Genomic DNA, 20,211 nt, shown 5'->3' with positions numbered 1-20,211 from the left:
AAAAAGAATTACTTATTTATTTTATGTATATGAGTACACTGTAGCTATCTTCAGACACGGCAGAAGAGGGCATCAGATCCCATTACAGATGATTGTGAGCCACCATGTGGTTGCTGGGAATTGAAATCAGGACCTCAGGAAGAGCAGTCAGTGCTCTTATCTGCTGAGTCATCTCTCCAGCCCCCAGTTGTAACTCTTAACTGCAATCATCACTCTTCTGCGTTCTTTTTAAATTAAAAAAAATTATTTGTTTACTTAGTGTTAGTTCCTCCTTTGAACCATGTATATTTCAGAGACCAAACTTATGCCTTTACCTGCTGGGCCATTTCAATGTGTTCTTTTTCTCGACAGATCTCACCATGAGACCCTATTGCTTCTGCTTCCTGAGTGCTGGGAATCTAGAACGGGCAACCATTCTCAGCTGAGTTCTTTCTTTTTTTTTTTTAAATATTTTATTTATTTATTATATATATATGAGTACACTGTAGCTGTCTTCAGACACACCAGAGGGCATCAGATCCCTTTACAGATGGTTGTGAGCCACCATGTGGTTGCTGGGAATTGAACTCAGGACCTCAGGAAGAGCAGTCGGTGCTCTTAACCACTGAGCCATCTCTCCAGCCCCCTCAGCTGAGTTCTTCATTTCTTCCATTTCCTCCTTTTTTCTTGTTATTTGAGACAGGATCTAACATAATTTCATAATTAGTTCATAATTTCCAGGGTCAGTCCAGGCTGACCCTGAAAATTTTATGAACTAAGGCTAATGGCTTTTATTTTGTAGAGTTGGGAATTAAATTTAAGGTCACCTATACTGAGAAGCATTCTAACAAATAAGCTAGATCACTTATTTAATTAATTCTTATTTAGTTATTTAATTTCGAGACAGCACCTTTTGCATCTAGGTTGGCATGGCACTTGCCGTTTCAATAAAGATGACCTTTGAGGTTTCTAGAACAGACATCAGACTTGTGCTATCTCAAAAGGCTAAGTATTTCCCTTCTTCTTTTTGTAATATTGAAGGTTAAACATAGGTGTTGTGTGTGCATGCCTGCTAGGGTAATGCTCTACCACCATGCTATAGCCACAGTCCTTTTTTTACTTTTAAGAATCGTCTCACTAAGTTGCTCAGGCTGTCTGAAAATTACTTTTGTAGTTCAGATTAGCCTTAAACATATAATGTGTCCTCTTTTGTATCCAAACAATTAGAATCACAGATCTGTACCACCAGACACCTTCTACAAAATACATGTTTTTGTTTGCTTTTTTGGAGACAGGATTTCTCTGTATAGCCCTGGTTATCCTGGGACTAGGCTCTGTAGCCCAGGCTGGTCTCTTTAATTCAGAGGGGTCCACCTGCCTTTGCCTCCTGAATGCTAGAATTAAAGACCTGCACCACTATACCAGGCAAGATTACCCTTTTTTAAAAAGAAGACATATTTTTATTTCATGTGTATGAGTGTTTTACCGGTGTATGCACGTGTGCCGGGTGTGTGCTTAGTGCTCATGGAGGCTAGAAGAGGTAGGTATTGGATGTGCTAGAACTGAAGTTACAGACAGTTATGAGCTACCACGTGGGTACTGGGAACTAATGCTACAAGAGTAGCAAGTGTTGTTTTTTCACCCCCTCTCTGAGACAGGGTTGCTCTGTGTAGCCCTAGTTGTCCTGCTGCAACTCCTTCTATAAACCAGGCCAGCCTTGAACTCAGGGATTCACTGGCCTCTGCTTCCCAAGATTAGAATTGGATGAAAGCCGCTAGGCACAACAGGTACTCCTAAGTGCTGAGCCACCTCGCCAGTCCCACTACAGAATACTCTTAATAGAGATATAAATTATGAAGGCTTACACGTAATGAATGTACTTTAATAATGAAAAAAATCTTTAAATGAAAAGAAAAACTTAGAAATTATGAAAGTTGTCAAAACTATAAACATTGAAAAACACAAACACCTATATAAACATAATTACATTATCAAAAGCCAAAAAACCATTATAAGCCATTATAAGAAAAATTCTTGGAGCAGTTTTTTCAAGTTTAAGAGAAAAAATAAAAGAAAACCTCTAATTTTTAGATATATAGGTAAAAAAATTCGTCAGAAGGATGAATTAAATTTTATAGGAAGCAAATCATACTGATGACTTTACAAGTTTTTTTATGGCTACTTTGGCTTACTTTCTAAGTCAAAAGGGTTTTGAGTTGACTTTTGAAAGCCTTCAGAGTGTGTGACCTTTTGATGTATAGATCATAAGTACAACCTAGCAGAAAAATAAGATAAAAACATTTGTGGAACTAAATGGCTTTACCATGATATAAAAAGAAAAAATTTAAGATAAATTAATTTAAAAAATGTAAACACAGTTTAGAATTAAGCGTAAACAAAGTCAGCGTGATTACAATTGACAAGTATGTGGGGGAAGTCCTTCACACTTTCTGCTTCAGAGACAATACTGTTAATTTATTAAACAATCTATATATTGTTTTTGTATATGAGAAAAATGTGGTTTCAGAAAGCAAGTTTTTTATGATTGTGAGAAACTAGTGATGCAATGTGATATTGTTTAAATTCCACTAGAAAAAAAAGATTGAAAATCTTGCTGTAAAGCATTCTTTATAGAAAAGGAAATGACCTGCACTGAAGGCATACTATTTCATTATCACATACATCACAAATACAAAACCAGTCATATATTTACATAATATATCAGGCCAAAATTAGTGAACTTTTCCTGGAAAGAGTACACATTAGAAAGAGAAAACATTAATAAACACTGTAAAGAAAATACCAAGACTCTCAAGAAAATATGGCAACCATTCCAATAGCTGAGTGCTTCTACTTTCTTTAACAGCTTTCTGAAATGGAGAAGTATGAGTAGTTTGTGAATAGACATATTCTTTTGGTTTTGAGACAAATCCACTGACTACGTTGAGTGGTCCTAAAGCATGAGGTCATGTGGTCCCCCCGTTTCAGTCTTCTGAGTAGCTGTGCTATAGGTATCTACTAGGAGAAACTGATAGAAATGTTTCTACTGTAGATAGATCTGCTATGCAAAAACCATAAATACACAGCTCCAGGTAGGAGGAATTACTAATCTTTCCTCATAAATGTTACTCTTAGAGCTTGTATTAAGGCAAGAGCACAACTTTCGACTTTCTTAAAAAAAAATTTTTTTTTGTGGTATTAAATGTAGGGCTTCATACACACAAGATAAGTGTTCTATCAATAAGCTACTTTAGGGGAAAATTTTCACACGTCTGATCATTTAACCTATAGGTATAATAGCAAGTAGATAATATGTTATTTGAGACCTCATCATTTTTGACTAGGTATTTTAAAACTTATGATACAAATTAACTATGACATCATGGGGAGGAATTTTGCTAGTTTTATATGATATTAAGACAAAGGGTAAATATCAATATTGACTCTGATGTACCATTTAAGTACTCTGTTTTTCAACCAGTTCTCATAGGCTGGCCTTGATCATCTCTTACTGGAATCCTGAGATTTCAAGAGTTCACCTCTATGCCTGGGTAAATGGATATTTTTTTCTTGGTTGTTATAGCTGTGATCTGTGGTTTATGGCAAAAGTTTCAGTCCTTAAGTAGATCTTGGTAAATCTGCTTGACTACATTCTTCAGGTAGTTTTCCTCTAAGGGCACTTTAGAGATAACGGCAGCAATTTCATCATGGCTAGAAAAGACAAAAGGGTATTTTAATTACTTTTCCTGAGAAACTTATACTTCTCTCCAATTCAGGGCTACTCATGTCCTTGGACATTCTCTCTTAAGTTCCTAGGAAGCACAAATGTATATTTCTGTAAATAAGCAGAACATTACTTGAAACTGTATTCTAAAATAAGGCAGAATAACCAATTCTATATATAATTGTAAATATCCTGGTCTAGTTGCTTTTTTTGTTGTTGTTTGCCTATAACGCTAGAGATTAAACCTAGGCCTTTGTACAGGCTAGACGAGCATTCTACCACTTGGCTATATCTTCAACCCCACTAATGGCTTAAAAAAAAAACAAAAACAAAAGATTCTGATTTAATTATGTGTGTATAGGAATGGGCACATGGGAGGGCAGGTGCTGGCGCCACCCTGAAGAGGGCAGTGAGTGCCCTGGAGTTAGTTACAGATGGTTGTAGGCTGCTGTACTCTTTGTTCTAATATGTCACCACTAGGTGAGTGCTAGGAGCTAAACCCAGGACTCCTGAAAGAACAGCAAGCATTCTCAACTACTGAGCCATCTCTCCAACCCCTTCCACAATCCCTACCCTGTTTTTGTGTTTGCATGCATGCACATGTGTGTTCCTGTGTGTGTGGGTGTAGACCAGAGGTAGACAAACTATGTTTTCCTCAGTTGCTCTCCAACTTATTTTTTGAGACAGGTCTTTTACTGATTGGCTAGATGGGCTGGCTAGTGATTCTCAGGTTGGGCTGTCTCTACCCTTCCCAGAACTGGGGTTAGGGGTGTGTACCAACCTCACCCTGATTTTACCTGTGTGCTAGGCATGGGATCATAGGTCTTCATGTTTTCTGTGCAGGCTCTTTACCAACTGAGCCATCTGGTCTCCAAGTTAATTTTGTCAGCTACAAATCCTAAACTATTGTTTGCTGATGACTTTAAGAAGGACAGCTTCTAATATATCACAGTATTATCAAAAATAATTCTAAAGTAGATCATGGTCTAATGGGGATGAGCTTGAACTTCTGATCCTGCTCCCTCTTCCTCTAAAGTGGCTGGAGTACAGGTGTGCAGCACCACCATGGTTGATTTACATGGTACTGAGAATGCAAGCCAAGACTTTCTGCATGCTACCAACTGAGCACATCTCCAGTTATAAAATCTTGCCTGTTTTACAGAGAAGCATTGAAAACCTGAAGCCATCATAAAAGACAGGACTCTGGCATCCACTCGAAACAGTAATAATACCACTGACTTTAAAAAGAACAAATACTGGAAAAGGAAGACAGAAACAAGTGACACATTTTGCAATGTATTTGCTGACACTCTCAAGGACTTTTGGAATGAATTAAGAAGAGTACAAAAGTAGTTGGACCTCTTGCTGAGAATGTTTACTTACCCAGTCTTCCCAAGGTGATTTTGAATGGTGAATGGTAGTGGGACCAAGGGATAATGGGCCGAGGGAAACAAAGTTATCTCAAACTTTGCAAATGCTGCAGAACTGGAGAATAGAAGCCGTAATCTATAAAAGACAGACACAAGTAAAAACAGATTTTTCTTTTATACTTGTGTAAGAAACTTATGTGGCTATAATTTCGTGTCCTTATCAAATAGGAAAAATAAAAAAGGGAAGCATCTGGAGCAAGACACCGTGATAGTTATTGCACAGGACAGGGAAAGATTGCACAAGTATGCATATTCATGGCGCGGCTGGAGGTGAGCATGTGATCCAGATCTCAGGCACCTTCAACCTTTTCGTTTGAAACATGGTCTTTCAATGGCTAGTGATGTCATCACCCCTACTAATACTGACCACAGACTTCTAGCCTCCAGAATATTAAGTCAATTATGTTTCTGCTATTTAAGCCACTCAACTTATACTTTATTATAACAGAGCCTAGGAACTGAACATACTCACTCAGTATTATTCACATTTATATGCATTAGGCTATAATTTGGTCCCCATCGCTTTAAAAATTCAATCTCTTCTCCAAGAAGCCTACAATGGTTAACTACCAATGAGAGTTCTTGAAGCATCTAGAAAAATAAACAAACAAATAGACTTTGTAAGTATGTGTGTGTATGAAAAGATCATACTGAAACACTTTATTTTGGGACTTAGGGATGAAGCTTAGTCAGGAGTCCAGCTCTAGTGGCTAGAGAGATGGCTCAGTAGTTAAGGGCACTAGCTGAATTTTTAAAGGATCTGGGTTTGAATCCTGTATCCACATGATGGTCAAAAATCATGTGTAACTCCAATTTAAGAGGACTCGGACGCCCTCTGCTGGCATCCTCAGGCACTGCACACATCTGGCTCAGATATATATGTAGGAAAAACACCTAAACACATAAAATAAAAAAATAAAACTTAAAAAAACAAAGTTGGGGCTAGAGAGATGGCTTGGTAGTTAAGAAAGAGCACTGGGTGCTTTTCCAGAAGTCCTGGGTTCAATTCCCAGCAACCACACAGTGGCTCACAACCATCCACAATGGGATCTGATGCCCTAATTGGTATGTCTGAAAGACAGTGACAGTATTATCATATACATAAAATAAATAGATAAATAAATGAATGAATAAAAAGTCTGGGCCTACTATGCATAAAGCCCAGAGTTTGATTCCCAGCACTGCGTAAATCATAGTGCATATCTGGAATCCCAGCACTTGGGCACTGAAGACAAGTAGATCAAAAGTTCATGGTTGAGCTGGAGAGATGGCTCAGTGGTTAAGAGCACTGACTGCTCTTTCAGAGATCTGGAGTTCAATTCCCAGCAACCACATGGTGGCTCACCACCATCTGTAATTAGATCTGATGCCCTCTTGTGTGTTTGTACATAGCAACAGTGTACTTATATACATAAAATGAATGAATAAATAATAAATAAAAAGTTCATGGTTAACCTTGGCTACACAAATCAGACTAGGCTACAGAGACATAGTCTCAAAACAAAACCAAAGGGGTTGGGGATTTAGCTCAGTGGTAGAGCGCTTGCCTAGCATGTGCAAGGCCCTGGGTTCGGTCCCCAGCTCTGGGAAAAAAAAAACAAAAAACCAAAAAAAAAAACCCCAAAGAACAAGAACAAAAACAACACTACATTATTTTGAATATGAACTAAAGAAGTAAAATAAAATGATCAATGGTGACATGTGCCTTTAATCCCATTGCTCAACACACGCAAAAAGAAAACCTTTTGAGGTTCAGAGGCTATTATAATCCCCCACATGTGGACAACTGAATATATTTATAATTTCAGGGTATTATTACATATGTAGAATTTCAGTTCTGCTGTTTGTGACTAAGAGGCAAGATCTGAAAGCTTCAGTAGACTTTACCTGGGGCACCTGATGCTGTGTTGTGCACTTCTTCTTCCAGAACTCCTGCTCTTCAATGTACTGGAAAATAAGCTTGTGGACCAAGAGGGAGGAAGGAGGCGCTTTATCTTCTGAATAAGGAAAAAATGAAAATGATATTATTTATTCATCACCTTACTGTATGAATATAATGTTATATAAGCTAGAAACATTTCAAACTAGATGCCTTCTTTATTTTTTTATTTTCAAACATGAGCATAACATATGGAGTTATAGAAGCCACTCTATAAAAGTTTAAGCCTAAGCATATATAACAAATTTTTGGTGAAAGCATAAATTTAAATGGATCATGAAATTTCTGAGTTCAAAGCTAGGCTTTCTTTACTATCTAAGTAATTATAAGCATAGCACTTAATTTTTTTTTTTTTTTTTTTTTGGTTCTTTTTTTTCGGAGCTGGGGACCGAACCCAGGGCCTTGCGCTTCCTAGGTAAGCGCTCTACCACTGAGCTAAATCCCCAGCCCCATAGCACTTAATTTTTATGATCTGTAGTTTCCTAACTGGTAAAGCAGAAAATAATATCTACTTATAGCATTGATATAAATAATATAATATATGGTATAGACTGAGTACCCATAGTGCTAATTTCAAAAATAAAAATATTTATTAATCATTATTTAATATCTAGAAGTAATACAATAATTTCTCTTAAAGTCTAATCAGAATTTAGAATACTATACAAGCAGTTTTATGTCTCAAAACACATTTTAAGGACATTATTATACCTGTAGATTACCAATACAATTTAGAGGCTTAAATATTTAGAACTTACCGTCTAACAGAGACTGAAAACTGAGTTCATTAATCGTCCTGTAAGCCTTGTCCAAGAAAGGGAGACCAACTAAGGAGAAACAAAATAGGAGATTATTCTTTCTTATTTCCTCCACATCCTTACATAACCTATGCTGGCATCAAAATCGTGTGTAGCTGAGGACAGCTCTGGAGTTCAGATGCTCTTGTCCTAACTTCACCTCCTGAATCATAGGCATATACTATCATAGCTGGTTTATGCAGTGCAGAGGATGGAACCTAGACTTTCATGAATGCCAGGCATGCGCTCTATTAACTGAGCTGTCTCCTAAACGTTTTCCAATACTTTAGAATTCCACTGAAGGTTATTTCTGAATCACATTTTTCTCTGTATATGGCAAAGATCCCCTGATATCATTCAATAATATTGGCTTAGTAGGCCCTTGAAAGAAATTAAAGTGTAAAACATAGATTTATTTGTTTGTTTGTTTATTTATTCATAACATTTTCCTTCTTCTTTTGATTTTTGTTTTTCTTTTTCAAGACATGCTTTCTCTGTGTAACAGAGCCGTTCTGTCCTGGAACTATCTCTGTAGACCAGGCTGGCCTAAAACTCACAGAGATCTGTCTGTCACTGCCTCCTATGTGACAGGATTAAAGAAGACCTCTACGTCCATGACCAGCTCAGTTTTTGTTTTTTGTTTTTTGTTTTTATTTTAAAAGAAACTTTAGGACTGTGGTGGGGTATCTTAGTTTTGCTGCTGCTGCTGCTTCTTTTCCTTTTTCCTTTTTTTGAGGTAGATTTTTTTTCTATGTACTTATGACTGTCTTGGAACTTGTATAGCAGCCTGGCCTTGAACTCAGAGATCATCTGCTACAGCTTCTGAGTGCTAGAATTAAAGGACTATGCTATTGTGCCTGTCTTCAGGCTTGGGTACATCAAACCAATTTATGATCCAGGCTTAGTAGTAAATGTCATTAATCCTAGCACTTGGGCAAATCTGAGTCTGAAGCTAGCCTGGTCTACAGAATGAGTTTTAGCACAGCCATGGCTAAATAGAGAGCTTATCTTGATAAACTAAAAGCACAACACCACACCCCACAAACAAAATAAAACAAACAAACAAAAAAAAAAAAACCCAAACAAATTATGGGAAATAAAGTCAACACTAACAACAGGAAGGAAAAAAAAGCCAAGCCAACAAGTCTGGGTCCTGGGTTACCATCAGTACCCAGAGACTATATTTTACAACTGAAAATATTAAGAGCTCCTCCCTCGACTATGATTTCTGTGCAAACATTTTCCCCTCAAGAATCAAATAGGCACAAGGTGCACAGCAGCAGCATTCAGGAGGCAGAGGCAGGTAGATCTCTGAATTTGGGGCCAGTTAAGTATATATACATTCTGAGACCTTGTCTCAAACAAACAAAACATCAAGTAAAACCTTATGAGAACGGTGGGGCCAACATCTCCTAATCTACTAGCTGCTAATTCGTCAAAATTTTAAGTTACTTCTTGCTTCTCCTTGCTTCTCAGATTCCAACTCTTTATGTTGAATGGTTTATTATTACTTGCTATGTCCTAGGTACTACAGGTGCATGAGGAAAACAGATATGAGGTGTAGAGGTTTGGTTCCCAGCACACACATCAGGCTCACAATCTCTTGTGATTCCCAGCTTCAGGGCATCCAACAGGTTCTTCTCATCCCTATGGGTACCCACACACACATACATATACACACATGCTGAAAACATAGACATATTAAAATTAAAACGTAAAAAAAAAGACATGATCATGACATATTCTGTACAGTAACTATGTAGTGTCTACAGATTTCTAGCTACTCCGATGGCTTATTATATAGAGAACTTTTTAGGGGATTACAATTTTACCCTCCCCGCCAATGCTCCAGATGGAACCCAAGGAATCAGGTATAGCAGTCTAAGTGCTTTACCACTGAGCTGTATTCTCAGGCTAAAATCAATCAAGAATAACAGCCATTCAAGTAAATTTTCTAACACACACACACACACACACACACACACACACACACACACACACACACGGGAAAAATATTATTTGGTTAGAGATAATTTTATTATCTAAAAGAACTCAAAACCAGTGTATTTTCATTGTTACTGTTCGTTGTCTTCTGAGACAGGGTCTCACCAGGGAGCAGGTGACCCTGTCCAGCCATGCCACCACACTCTGCTCTACTATAGTCTTAGTTCTATAACACAAAATGTGTTTGTACTGGGATAGCTTAAACTTAGCATGTAGGAGTTCCTGGGTTCAAACTCTAGCAAACTTCCCCAAACTATTATCATTAAAGTAACGTATTCTTCTGAGATTCTCAGCAGTATCGTCATATGTCAATAGTTACTATTACAATAGAATGTAGGCTTTTATCTTTAGGGCATTCATTTGTCTGTAGAGGATCATTTTAGCTTTACTGCTTACCCTGAGGCTCTCCAAAAGTGATGATAAGTTCTATTGAATCATAAACAAAGGTAAATACCGCTTGTTCATCACTCCACTCGATGATATCCCACTCAGAAAAACTAGAGAATAAACAAGAAAAACAAGTAAGTCTATTCTTCCTTCCTTCCTTCCTTCTTTCCTCCCTCCCTCCCTCCCTCCTTCCTTCCTTCCTTCCTTCCTTCCTTCCTTCCTTCCTTCCTTCCTTCCTTCCTTCGTCCCTTCCCAATGCTGGGGGTTCAATCCAAGAAATTACTAGCCCAAATAAAGAATTTATGATATCATTCAAATAGAACCAATAGTAGCTACTGTTCTTGTTCTCCACTGGATTGGAAAATAATATTTTTATTTAAATAATTTGAATGGTCAGGTTGGGAGAAGGACATACATTTTCAGTCCTAGCCCTTGGGACGCTGAAGTAGGCAGATCATCTTGAGATTTAGGTTGGCCTGTGTTACACAGTGAGATGGTATCTCAAAACACCAGACAAGCACGTTGGCAACACATATACTAAAATAAGAACAAATTAACCCTTGTGCAAGGATAATGCAAAACTTTATGATTCCATTCACACATACACATGGAAACCTATCACCAATGGAATCTTTGTGAGCAATAAGGACCTTTTGAGGAAAAACAACATAAAACAAAACCCTGGGAAAAATATATGATTACACAGTCTTGCTTTTTCTTGTTCCTTTGGTTTTTTTGTTTGTTTGTTTTTGTTTTCTGTTTTGAGTCAAGGTCTTACTGTATACTCTGGCTAGCTGAGAACTTGCTGTGTAGATGAGGCTGATAAAGAACTTACAACAACTCTCTTTCCTCTGCTCCTAAGTGCTGGGATTACTGCTATGTTCAACAACACTTGATTCAATCTTATGTATATGACTCGATCTCGAATCATATATTGGAGGGGAAGGGGATCTATTTGATAAAATGTTAAACATCAGATCCCCTAGAACTGGATTATAGGCAGTTGTGAGCTACCATGTGGGTACTGAGAAATGAACTAGATCTTCTGCAAGAACAGTATATTTAACCATTGAACCAGCTTTCCAGAAATACAAAAATATTTTAAAATATTTTAACCTAACTCATGGCCCTATATGTTTTTTTACCTTAGGTTTGAAGTATAATGACTTTTTTGAAAGGTTGGTTAACGGTTCTCAGTCTTTGAGGGTCAAACAACTCTTTCACAGTGGTTAAGTAAGACCATTGTAAAACACAGATATTTACATTATAATTCATTACAGTAACAAAATTACAGTTATGAAGTAGCAATAACATAATTTATGGCTGGGGGAGTCACACAATGTGAGGAACTTTACTGAAGGGCAGCTGCTGCATAAGGAAGGTAAGAACTGCAGCTCTAGGTGTTTAAAGGCCATAACAATTGCTGGGTATTGTGGTGTTAGAATGTGGATATTCTTCAGAAGCTGAGGCTGACAACTGCTTGGACCCAGAAATTCTAGGCCAGCCTGGGCAACACAGGTAAAATCTAACTTAAAACATTAATAATAAACCCCCAAATCCTCCAAAAATCTATAGCAACATATAAGGTACAGGATAGACCAGAAACTGGTGACATCTGCTTTTTCTTACCTCAATTGATCCAATAATTCTTCTGTTTCAGTTGTTTGTTCTTTTATAAATTCTATCTGAGCAAGGGTCTGCGTTTTCTGTGTCTCTACTTCTAAGAACTTTCTGCAAATAAAATCAGGTATTCACAGAAAAACAAGTATTTGTTAGTGAGTTCAGAATAGTAACAAAATGTTTCAGGGATGAGGAGATGACTCAGTTGATAAAAAGTTCCCCTGTGAAAGCTTAGGGAGTTGAGTTTGGATCCCTGGCACCCAGGAAAGACAAGCAAGGTGTTGTAATAGTGCTGGGACAGGTGCTTCAGAGACAGATGAACCCTGGTCTTGCTGGTCAGTCAGTCTAACCAATTGGTAGGCTCCGGGTTCAATCAGAACTTCTGTCTTAAAGGCTAAGGCAGAGGTTGGCTACAGTGGTGCTACAGTGGTGCACACCTTTGACCCCAGCACTGATGGCAGAGGTAAGCAGATCTCTATGAATTCAAAGTCTACATACTAACCTTGAATTACAGCAATCTTTATGTCTCAGCCTTCTGACTGCTAAGATTATAAGCATGTACCAACATACCCAGAGTTCTGTCAACTTAATTTCAGTCGAACATTACTATCTGTCAAGTTAATGTTTGTCAATTCAAATTTTATGTGCATTGCTGTTTGTGTGTGTGTGTGTGTGTGTTGTGTGTGTGTGTGTGTGTGTGTGTGTGTGTGTGTGAGAGAGAGAGAGAGAGAGAGAGAGAGAGAGAGAGAGAGAGAGAGAGAGAGAGAATGAATATGTAGCTTTGGCTAGGCCTAAAACGCACTGGGATCAAATCGTATGAGCCACCATATCTGGCAACATCATATTTTTTTTTTAACATTCAACGGTTAGCTGACCTTTGAAGCTCCTCTTCCTCAGTTTTCAGCCTTTCCAGTTCTATGAAAACAAAAACAAAACAAGCATAAAGAGGACACCAGGAGAAACCTGAAACACATCACTTACTTTACTGAAAATTCTGACCTAACCTAATCTCATCTAACACGTAAATGAGCTCAACAGTGCATTTCTCTCTGGCTTTAACACCTTAGTTAACCTTAGTTAACCTTTAGTTACCTTTCTCTGCATCTCGTATTTCAGAATCCCAATCTTCCATGGCATCATCTTTCTCTTCAGCCTCCAAATTCTTAGTTTCTAAGGTAAACATCAAGCATTAGAGGTCAAATGAAGCATTGGGAATATTTCACAAATACACATCTGCCATTAAAGACCTGGGCTATTATTTCAAAGACTTTTGGTATCAGATAAGTGAACTCAGAGCAAATGACAGTGATCTCATCTTATACTTAAAACATTTATTATTATTATCCTCTCTCTCTCTCTCTCTCTCTCTCTCTCTCTCTCTCTCTCTCTCTCTCTCTCTCTGTGGGGGGGAGTGGTGAGCACTAGAGGTCAGCAGACCCTTTCGAGTCAGGTCTCCTCTAATGGGTCATCGTCAGCTCATGCAGCAAGCACTGCCGATGCTTCCCTAGTACCCGAGAGTCTGGCTGAGGCCAGCCATAGCCCTGCAATCTTCCTGCCAAAGTCTCCCAAGTAGCTAAAATTACAGGGGCACCAGCTGCCCAGTTTGTCTCAAGTTAGCATTGACAATTTTTTCCTTTTTGCAACAGGGTCTCATGTAGCCCAAGCTGGCCCCACCGAGTAAGCTGATGATAACTCTTGATCCTCCTGTCTTTGCCTTCTAAGGACTGGGATTAAAGTACCTACTCCAAGCTTGAATTTTACCTCAAAAATACTTCCCACCTTCTTTTGAGGTTAGGTTTCACTATGTAGCTCAGGTTGGTTTGGAATTCATTATGCAGACTCTAATTCAACCTTCATAGTGCTTGAGATTACAGATGTGCACCAGGACAAACAGCTTGCATTTACTTATCTATCCAAACCCAAGCTCTTTACCACCATTAGTGCTTAATAAACACATGGCTAATTCACTTCTTATAAAACTATTTAGAGCTCCTTGGGAGGCTGTTCTATGCCTAGTCTTTAACAAATCTACCTTTTAGAAGACATTCCCTTTTGTTCTCTGTTACTTTATCTCTATCTTCAAACACATGTAATTGCTATGAGTTTTCTATGTGTATTAATTTTTAATAGTCTGTTGTTCTTTGTGTATGCGCTTGAACACACATTTATCTGTGTACGTGTTTTAAAGAAACTGTTTTACTCTGTAGTTCAGGCTGGCCTCAGACACACTGCAATCCTCCTGCCTCAGCTTTTCAAGTTATGAGATTAGTGATGTGAACCATGCCTGGCTTCTCTTTTTGTCTTTTTACTCCTATTAATCTTTCATATTTTAGCTGAAAAGTCTCTTCTGTATAGGTAAGGCTGCTTTGACCTCTTAACTAGATCAGATTTCTATTGAAGTATCTCAGTAACTTATAAGATCTTCTACAAAACTTACTATAAAATTACTTTTGAGGGAAGGGTGTTTCGGTGTTTTTGTTTTTTTGAACAAAGGTCTTATGTAACATAGGCTAGCCTCAGACTCCTGATCCTCCTGTCTCCATCTCCTACAGGTTGAGATGCCAAGCGTATAATACCACACCCAGCTTATTTGTTTAGTGTCAATAGTTACTTCATATTAAAAGTTCCATATATACGTAATCTTAATATTGTGGAGGTACAGGAAGAAGCATCAGGTGTTTAAGGATACTCTGGAGCACTTTAGAGGTCAGTATATTCTACATGTTACCCTGTCTGAGGAAAAAAAGTTCCACAAGGGCACAAATCATGTTTGGTTTTGGTTACTAGTATGTTCTTATTTCTGAGTACTATCATACAAAAGGAACAAACTCAGCAAATTTGTAAAGTAAGTAATGAGAAAAGAAGCATAGCTGTTGGGTTTTTCTTCTGTTGTGGATTTTTTTTTTTTTTCTTCAGTCCTGAGAAGATCAAATCCATGGACCTGAGAATACTCTGCCACTGAACTCCACCCCCAGCCTTGTTATTTCTATTTGCTCTTTATATGGGGTGTAGAGAGACTTCTAAACAAATTTATTACTATTTGTAAATGGGTGATTTGTCTGCATGTATGTCTGTGTACCACATGCATATCTGATGCCCTCTGAGGTCAGAAGAGGGCATTAGGTCCCCTGGGAATTTAGTTATAGCCACTATGTGGGTATTGGAAATAGAATTTGAGGTCCTGTGGAAGAGTAACCAGTGTTCACAAACTGTTTAGTCATCTCTCTAGCCCTTCTCTCTCCCTTTCTGAAGGACCTCATACTATTCAGGTTAGCCTAGAACACAACAATGCAACACATGCCAGTCCTGAAATCAAGGCAGTCTTCTCGCCTTGACCTCCCAAATGCTGGGACTGCAATTGTTGAGCCACCAATACACAACTATTTTTTGTTTTTCTCCTTTTGAAAACCTCAAGTACTTCAGGATGATCTTGAACTTCTGTTCTGCCTGCCTTAACCTTCAGACTGCTGGGGTCACAGGCATGTGCATTCATATCTGACTTCAGGAGATGCTGTTGGAGATGGAACTCAGGGTTCTGTGCATGCTAAGCAAACCACAAACTAAGCCATACCCCTAGGCACACGCTAAAGATGACAGTGAGGTAAATAAATTCAATGGGAATGAAAATGATAAAGGGAAGGAATCAGTAATTTAAGATTACTGTGAAGACATAATAGAAATCATTAATTTATGTGTTTTTGAAAAGAGACAGTAAGTTAATTTAAAACTATGATATTCATATATTTGTTTTCAATTAAATGCAGAATGCATGTATTAGACAATTTTTCTATGCAATTCACAATGCTAGAGATGTTAAAAAAAATGGAAGAAAACATGCTAATTTTACCTCCATGAAGCTTATAGTTTTTTTTTTTAGTATATGTGCTGCCGAAGCGAGCACAGCTTACAATTTTTTAACAATTTATTTTTATTTTATGTCTATCTGTGTGTGTGTGTGTGTACAGTAACAGGTGTGCACAAATGTGCATGTGCCTGTGTGTATATGTGTATGCCTGAGGATGCCAGAAAAGGATGTTGAACCCCCTGGAACTAGAGTTATGGGCAGTCATACCTGGCCTAGGTGTTGATGGGTTAGTTTGGGTAAGAGAGGCCCATACGGGAGCTAAAAGGACAGCCCAGAAGTAAAGAATAGAATTAGAGTCAGGTGTTGTAATGCCTCAGAGGGTAAGTTAAATAAATGTTTTAGGAAGAAAAGAACAATCAGCAGTGTCAAAAAAAGGAAACAGACTAAAGACTAGGAACATGAGTATGTGAGTATGAGTATGTGGAATTTTGTGATCTTTGAGAGGACAAAGGAAAGCAAAACTAAAAGTTGGGAGTTGAAGTGGCCAAAGAAGATGGTTAAGTAATTTCCACATAGAGATAATTTATCTATTAAAAACATGGGCCAATGAGACAGTTCAGCAGTAACGTAAGCCCAAGTTAGAGCTCAGAAACCCAGAATGGAGACATATGAGAACTGACACCCAAAAGCTATCATCTGACCTCCATATGTCCCCCGTGGCACACACACCCTGGGAACACACACAAGAGAAAAGTGTGGGTGGGGCCGGAGAACTGCCCCAGTAGTTGAGAGCACTGACTGCTCTTCCAGAGTACCAGGTTCAATTCCCAGCACACTCACTTCAGCTCACAATCATCTGTCACTCCAGTTCTGGGGATCTGACACCCTCTTCTAGCCTCCATGGTGCAAACTCATGTAGGCAAACACTCATACACTTAAAGTAAAATTTAAAAAATCTCATAAATACATAACCTTAAAAGTACGTACACTAAGAAACGAACACAAACAAGTGTGATTGAAAAACAAAAAAAATCAAAACCCCAGAATACTGAGCATTGAGGCACACATTGTAATGCCAGCACTTAGGAGGCAAGGCAGGAGGACCACAAGTTCAAGAGTAGCTCAGGCAAATTCCAGGCCACCCTGGGCTACACAGACTCTGTCCCCCAAATAAACAAAACCATACAAGATTATGGCATAGGTTATGAAGAGCTTTGCAAAAGAACTTATTTCTTTGGACATCTCTTCTTTACTATCATGGATGATGATAGGAAACCAGCTTCTAGTATTTTTTATTGCGCTGATTTATTCTGGGGTGTGGGGTGTGCACCACAGCATGCCTATGGAGAACAGAGGGAACACATGAGAACCAGTTCTCTTCTTCCATCATGTGGGCCCAGGAATCAAACCCAGCTCATCAGGCTTGATGGCAAGTACCTTTATGCACTGAACTAACTCATTAGCCCAAAAAAAGGGTATTACTTTGTTCCAATTTAAGAACTCAGGCTGCTAAAATAGCATAGTTAAGACCAAATTTTCTAACTTATAGTACCATTTATAGAAAATTATCCTTTAAGTTTGTGTACTTTCAGAAGTTGAGCCTAAGGCCTTTTGCATACCAGGTAAGTAGTCTGTCACTGAGCTCTGTCCTCAGCCCCTGAAGGAAAGCATTACTTTACCTATTTCCACTGCAGTGAGACAGTTATTGATCTTCTTAAGTATGGTGTCCATCTCGTTGATTTTTATCTGAAGTTTCCTCTTCTCAGTCTAAACACAAAAACGTTATAGATTGTAAAGCTGAAGCTCCGAAGAATCCTTTAATAGTTCAATTACTGTCACGACTGTGAATGGGCAAATCTTGTTTCCCTTTTTAATTTGGCAATAACAGTGACTGAACATGCTGGTCACATGATCTACTGCTGCCCTTTATCCCTATCCATTTATTTCCAACTAAAGCCAGGCTTACAATTAAAATTGCCTAGGCTGACGCTGAACTTGTGATATTCCTGCCTTGGACTTCCTGCGCCACCACACTGGCATGAAGGCAAATCTTGAGGTTACGACTTTTAGTCTGGACTTAAAATTTTTAATTTTAAAAGACAAATGAATTTTGTCTTTCTCTTTATTATAGCATTTCTTTTCTATGCGTGTTTCATGAACTGCCTTGAGTTCACTGTGTGAGAAGGGCTGGTTTTCTCTAACGGATGGCTCTGTCTGTGCTGCTGCTATTGAGACAGGTTCTTGCTATGTGATCCAGAACTTATGGCAATCCTCCTGCTCAGCTTCCTGTAGGTCTATGCACCAGGCACAGCTATTTTTGCATTTTTATTTCTATACAGATGACACTGTATACCATACTTCCTGTACGTATTTGCTGGTACTTACTAAGCAGAGCTAGGCTATTGTGCTTGGTCTTATGTACACGTGTACATGCTCCCGCTCACCGGCATGAGCGCCCTACTTCTGTCTCTCAAATGGGAGACTGAACAAATGCTAAGCAAATGATCTACACTGAGCTATACTCTCAGCTCCATGTGTAAAGCCTTTGTAAAAGAAAAAGGATAAACACATGCACAAACATATGCAACTGAATATGGATATAAAGAAGATGATACTGCCTTCTGTATGCATAGGGACACAGAATCACAAGTATTTTATTTCAATATGTAAAATGGACAATATATGAGACATAGCCCATAATAGTAACTATATTTCATTTTACTTCTAATGTCCAAGGTTGAAGTTTTTGGTTACTAGAACCTCACTTTTTAGAAACAAACTTTTATCCAAGCCTCACTTATATATCTCCTAAGAAGCATTTCATATTTTATATCTACTATACATTACTATATGTCAACCATCCCAAATTACCTCAGCTGAGTGCACCAATTTGCTATACAGATCCACTTTTCCTTGGTGAGTGAAGACTTTCGTCATCTTGGTATAACGTGATTTTATTTTGTTAAGGTAAATTCCATAGGTCTTCAGCTGTATGAGAAAGTTAAAGAATACATTTTACTAAAAAAAAAAAAAAAAGTCAGATAAGGTAAGTAAGCTCTGTTCAATTGCCTGTGCTATGCTTTGCCTAATCTAGATTCTGATCCTAAGGCAAGAACTTTTCATTTGCAAATTGGTAGATCTGAAGTCATATGGACCAGGTTGGTCTTATACGCATGTTCTTCCAGCTCCTGCCGTTAAAGAGCTGCGATCACAGGTGCTTGCCACCACACTTAGGATCTGCGTATCGATTTAAAAATATAAAAACTTCAGTTTTGATTCTTTCACTTATTCATTTTATAAACTAGAAAATGACTGGCTCTTAATTAACAAAACATGATTATATATGAGGACATAAGTAAAATGAACTAATAAGTAGCTAACCAATTAAAGAAAATCTTCATTTAAATCTAAGGAAAATGCAAATAAAAGGCTGGGAACATCCTATATATTTCTTACATGTTAAATTAAACATCAAGCATTAGAAAGGTTATATTTAACAATTACTTGGTAATAATTAGATAAGACCACAGCAACACATTAGATCTAAGACTAAAGAACTCCATACTATCAAGTAACAGTTCTTTTTTGTTTATATGTTTGTTTGTTTGTTTGTTTGTTTTGGAGACAGGGTTTCCTTGTGTAGTCCTGGCTATACTGGAACTAGCTCTATAGTTCAGGCTGGCCTTGAACTCAGAGATCCACTTTCCTCTGCCTTCCAAATGCTAGAATTAAAGGTTGAGTGTGCCACCACAGTAGGCTAGGCAACAGTTCCAAATGTATCAAAACGTGTCAATTCTTATTCAGAAAATAGAACAAAAATACCTCTTCGTCAGAGTAGTCTTTCATTTTTTCCCACAAGTTCCTATTTACATCCACCAATAGTTTATCTTGGTTCAACGCAGATACCTTCAATCTAAAATAAACAATGTTAGTACAAGATTTAGAATTCTGCTTGAATAAGCCAGCTTAAACATACAGCCAAACAATTATTTCTAGGGTTTTTTTTTTCTACACAGGAGGACTAATTCACTCAGAAAACATAGCTAGACGATTATTCAACATTTGAAGAACAAAAGTTAAGAATGTCATAATGAGCCTAATGTAGTTAGGCACACCTTTAGTACCAGCACTTGGAAAGCAGAGACAGTCTGATCTCTGTAAATTCGAGGACAACCTTGCCTACAGAATGAGTTCCAGGATAGCCAGGGCTACAAAAACAAACCCTATCTTGAAAAACAGACAGACAGACAGACAGACAGACAGACAGACAGACAGACAGACAGACAATGTCCCGATGATGCTGGGAAGAGGGATAGATCTCAGGGTCAGAGAGGCCAGAGTCCACTGGAGAACCCAGGGGGCCTTGGTACCTTTGGGGGATGGCAGGACTTGGAGGGGTTGGAGAAGGCAGTAGGAGAGGGTAGCACCCAATTACTAAGGTTCTAGTTTCCAGGGTCTTCAGCAAGAAAAAAAAGGGGGCAAAGACTTGATTTTGAGTCTTAGGACAGCTCTAGGCTGAGCCCCCG

At 38.2% G+C, this 20,211-nt stretch overlaps 1 protein-coding gene across 4 annotated transcripts in view; it reads right to left on the bottom strand.

The window, feature by feature from the left end:
- Positions 1-1,840: 1,840 nt before the first annotated feature.
- Positions 1,841-20,211, bottom strand: part of Knl1 (kinetochore scaffold 1) — a 61,947-nt gene continuing 43,576 nt past the window's right edge. For all 4 annotated transcript variants that reach the window (XM_087651993.1, XM_087651992.1, XM_087651991.1 and 1 more), the window contains 12 exon segments: positions 19,508-19,598; positions 18,557-18,673; positions 17,365-17,452; positions 12,973-13,050; positions 12,756-12,795; positions 11,890-11,991; positions 10,270-10,370; positions 7,831-7,899; positions 7,021-7,130; positions 5,606-5,724; positions 5,087-5,209; positions 1,841-3,690 (listed from right to left, as the gene is read on the bottom strand). In XM_087651993.1, the coding sequence (XP_087508119.1) occupies positions 3,591-3,690; positions 5,087-5,209; positions 5,606-5,724; positions 7,021-7,130; positions 7,831-7,899; positions 10,270-10,370; positions 11,890-11,991; positions 12,756-12,795; positions 12,973-13,050; positions 17,365-17,452; positions 18,557-18,673; positions 19,508-19,598 (1,138 nt within the window). In that variant the 3' untranslated portion in view covers positions 1,841-3,590.

This window comes from Rattus norvegicus, chromosome 3 (genome assembly GCF_021556685.1).
Source record: "Rattus norvegicus strain SHRSP/BbbUtx chromosome 3, alternate assembly SHRSP_T2T, whole genome shotgun sequence".
Taxonomy (NCBI): Eukaryota; Metazoa; Chordata; class Mammalia; order Rodentia; family Muridae; genus Rattus; species Rattus norvegicus.
The sequence above is the reverse complement of the archived record's forward strand: the minus strand, read 5'-3'. Positions and strand labels throughout refer to the sequence as shown.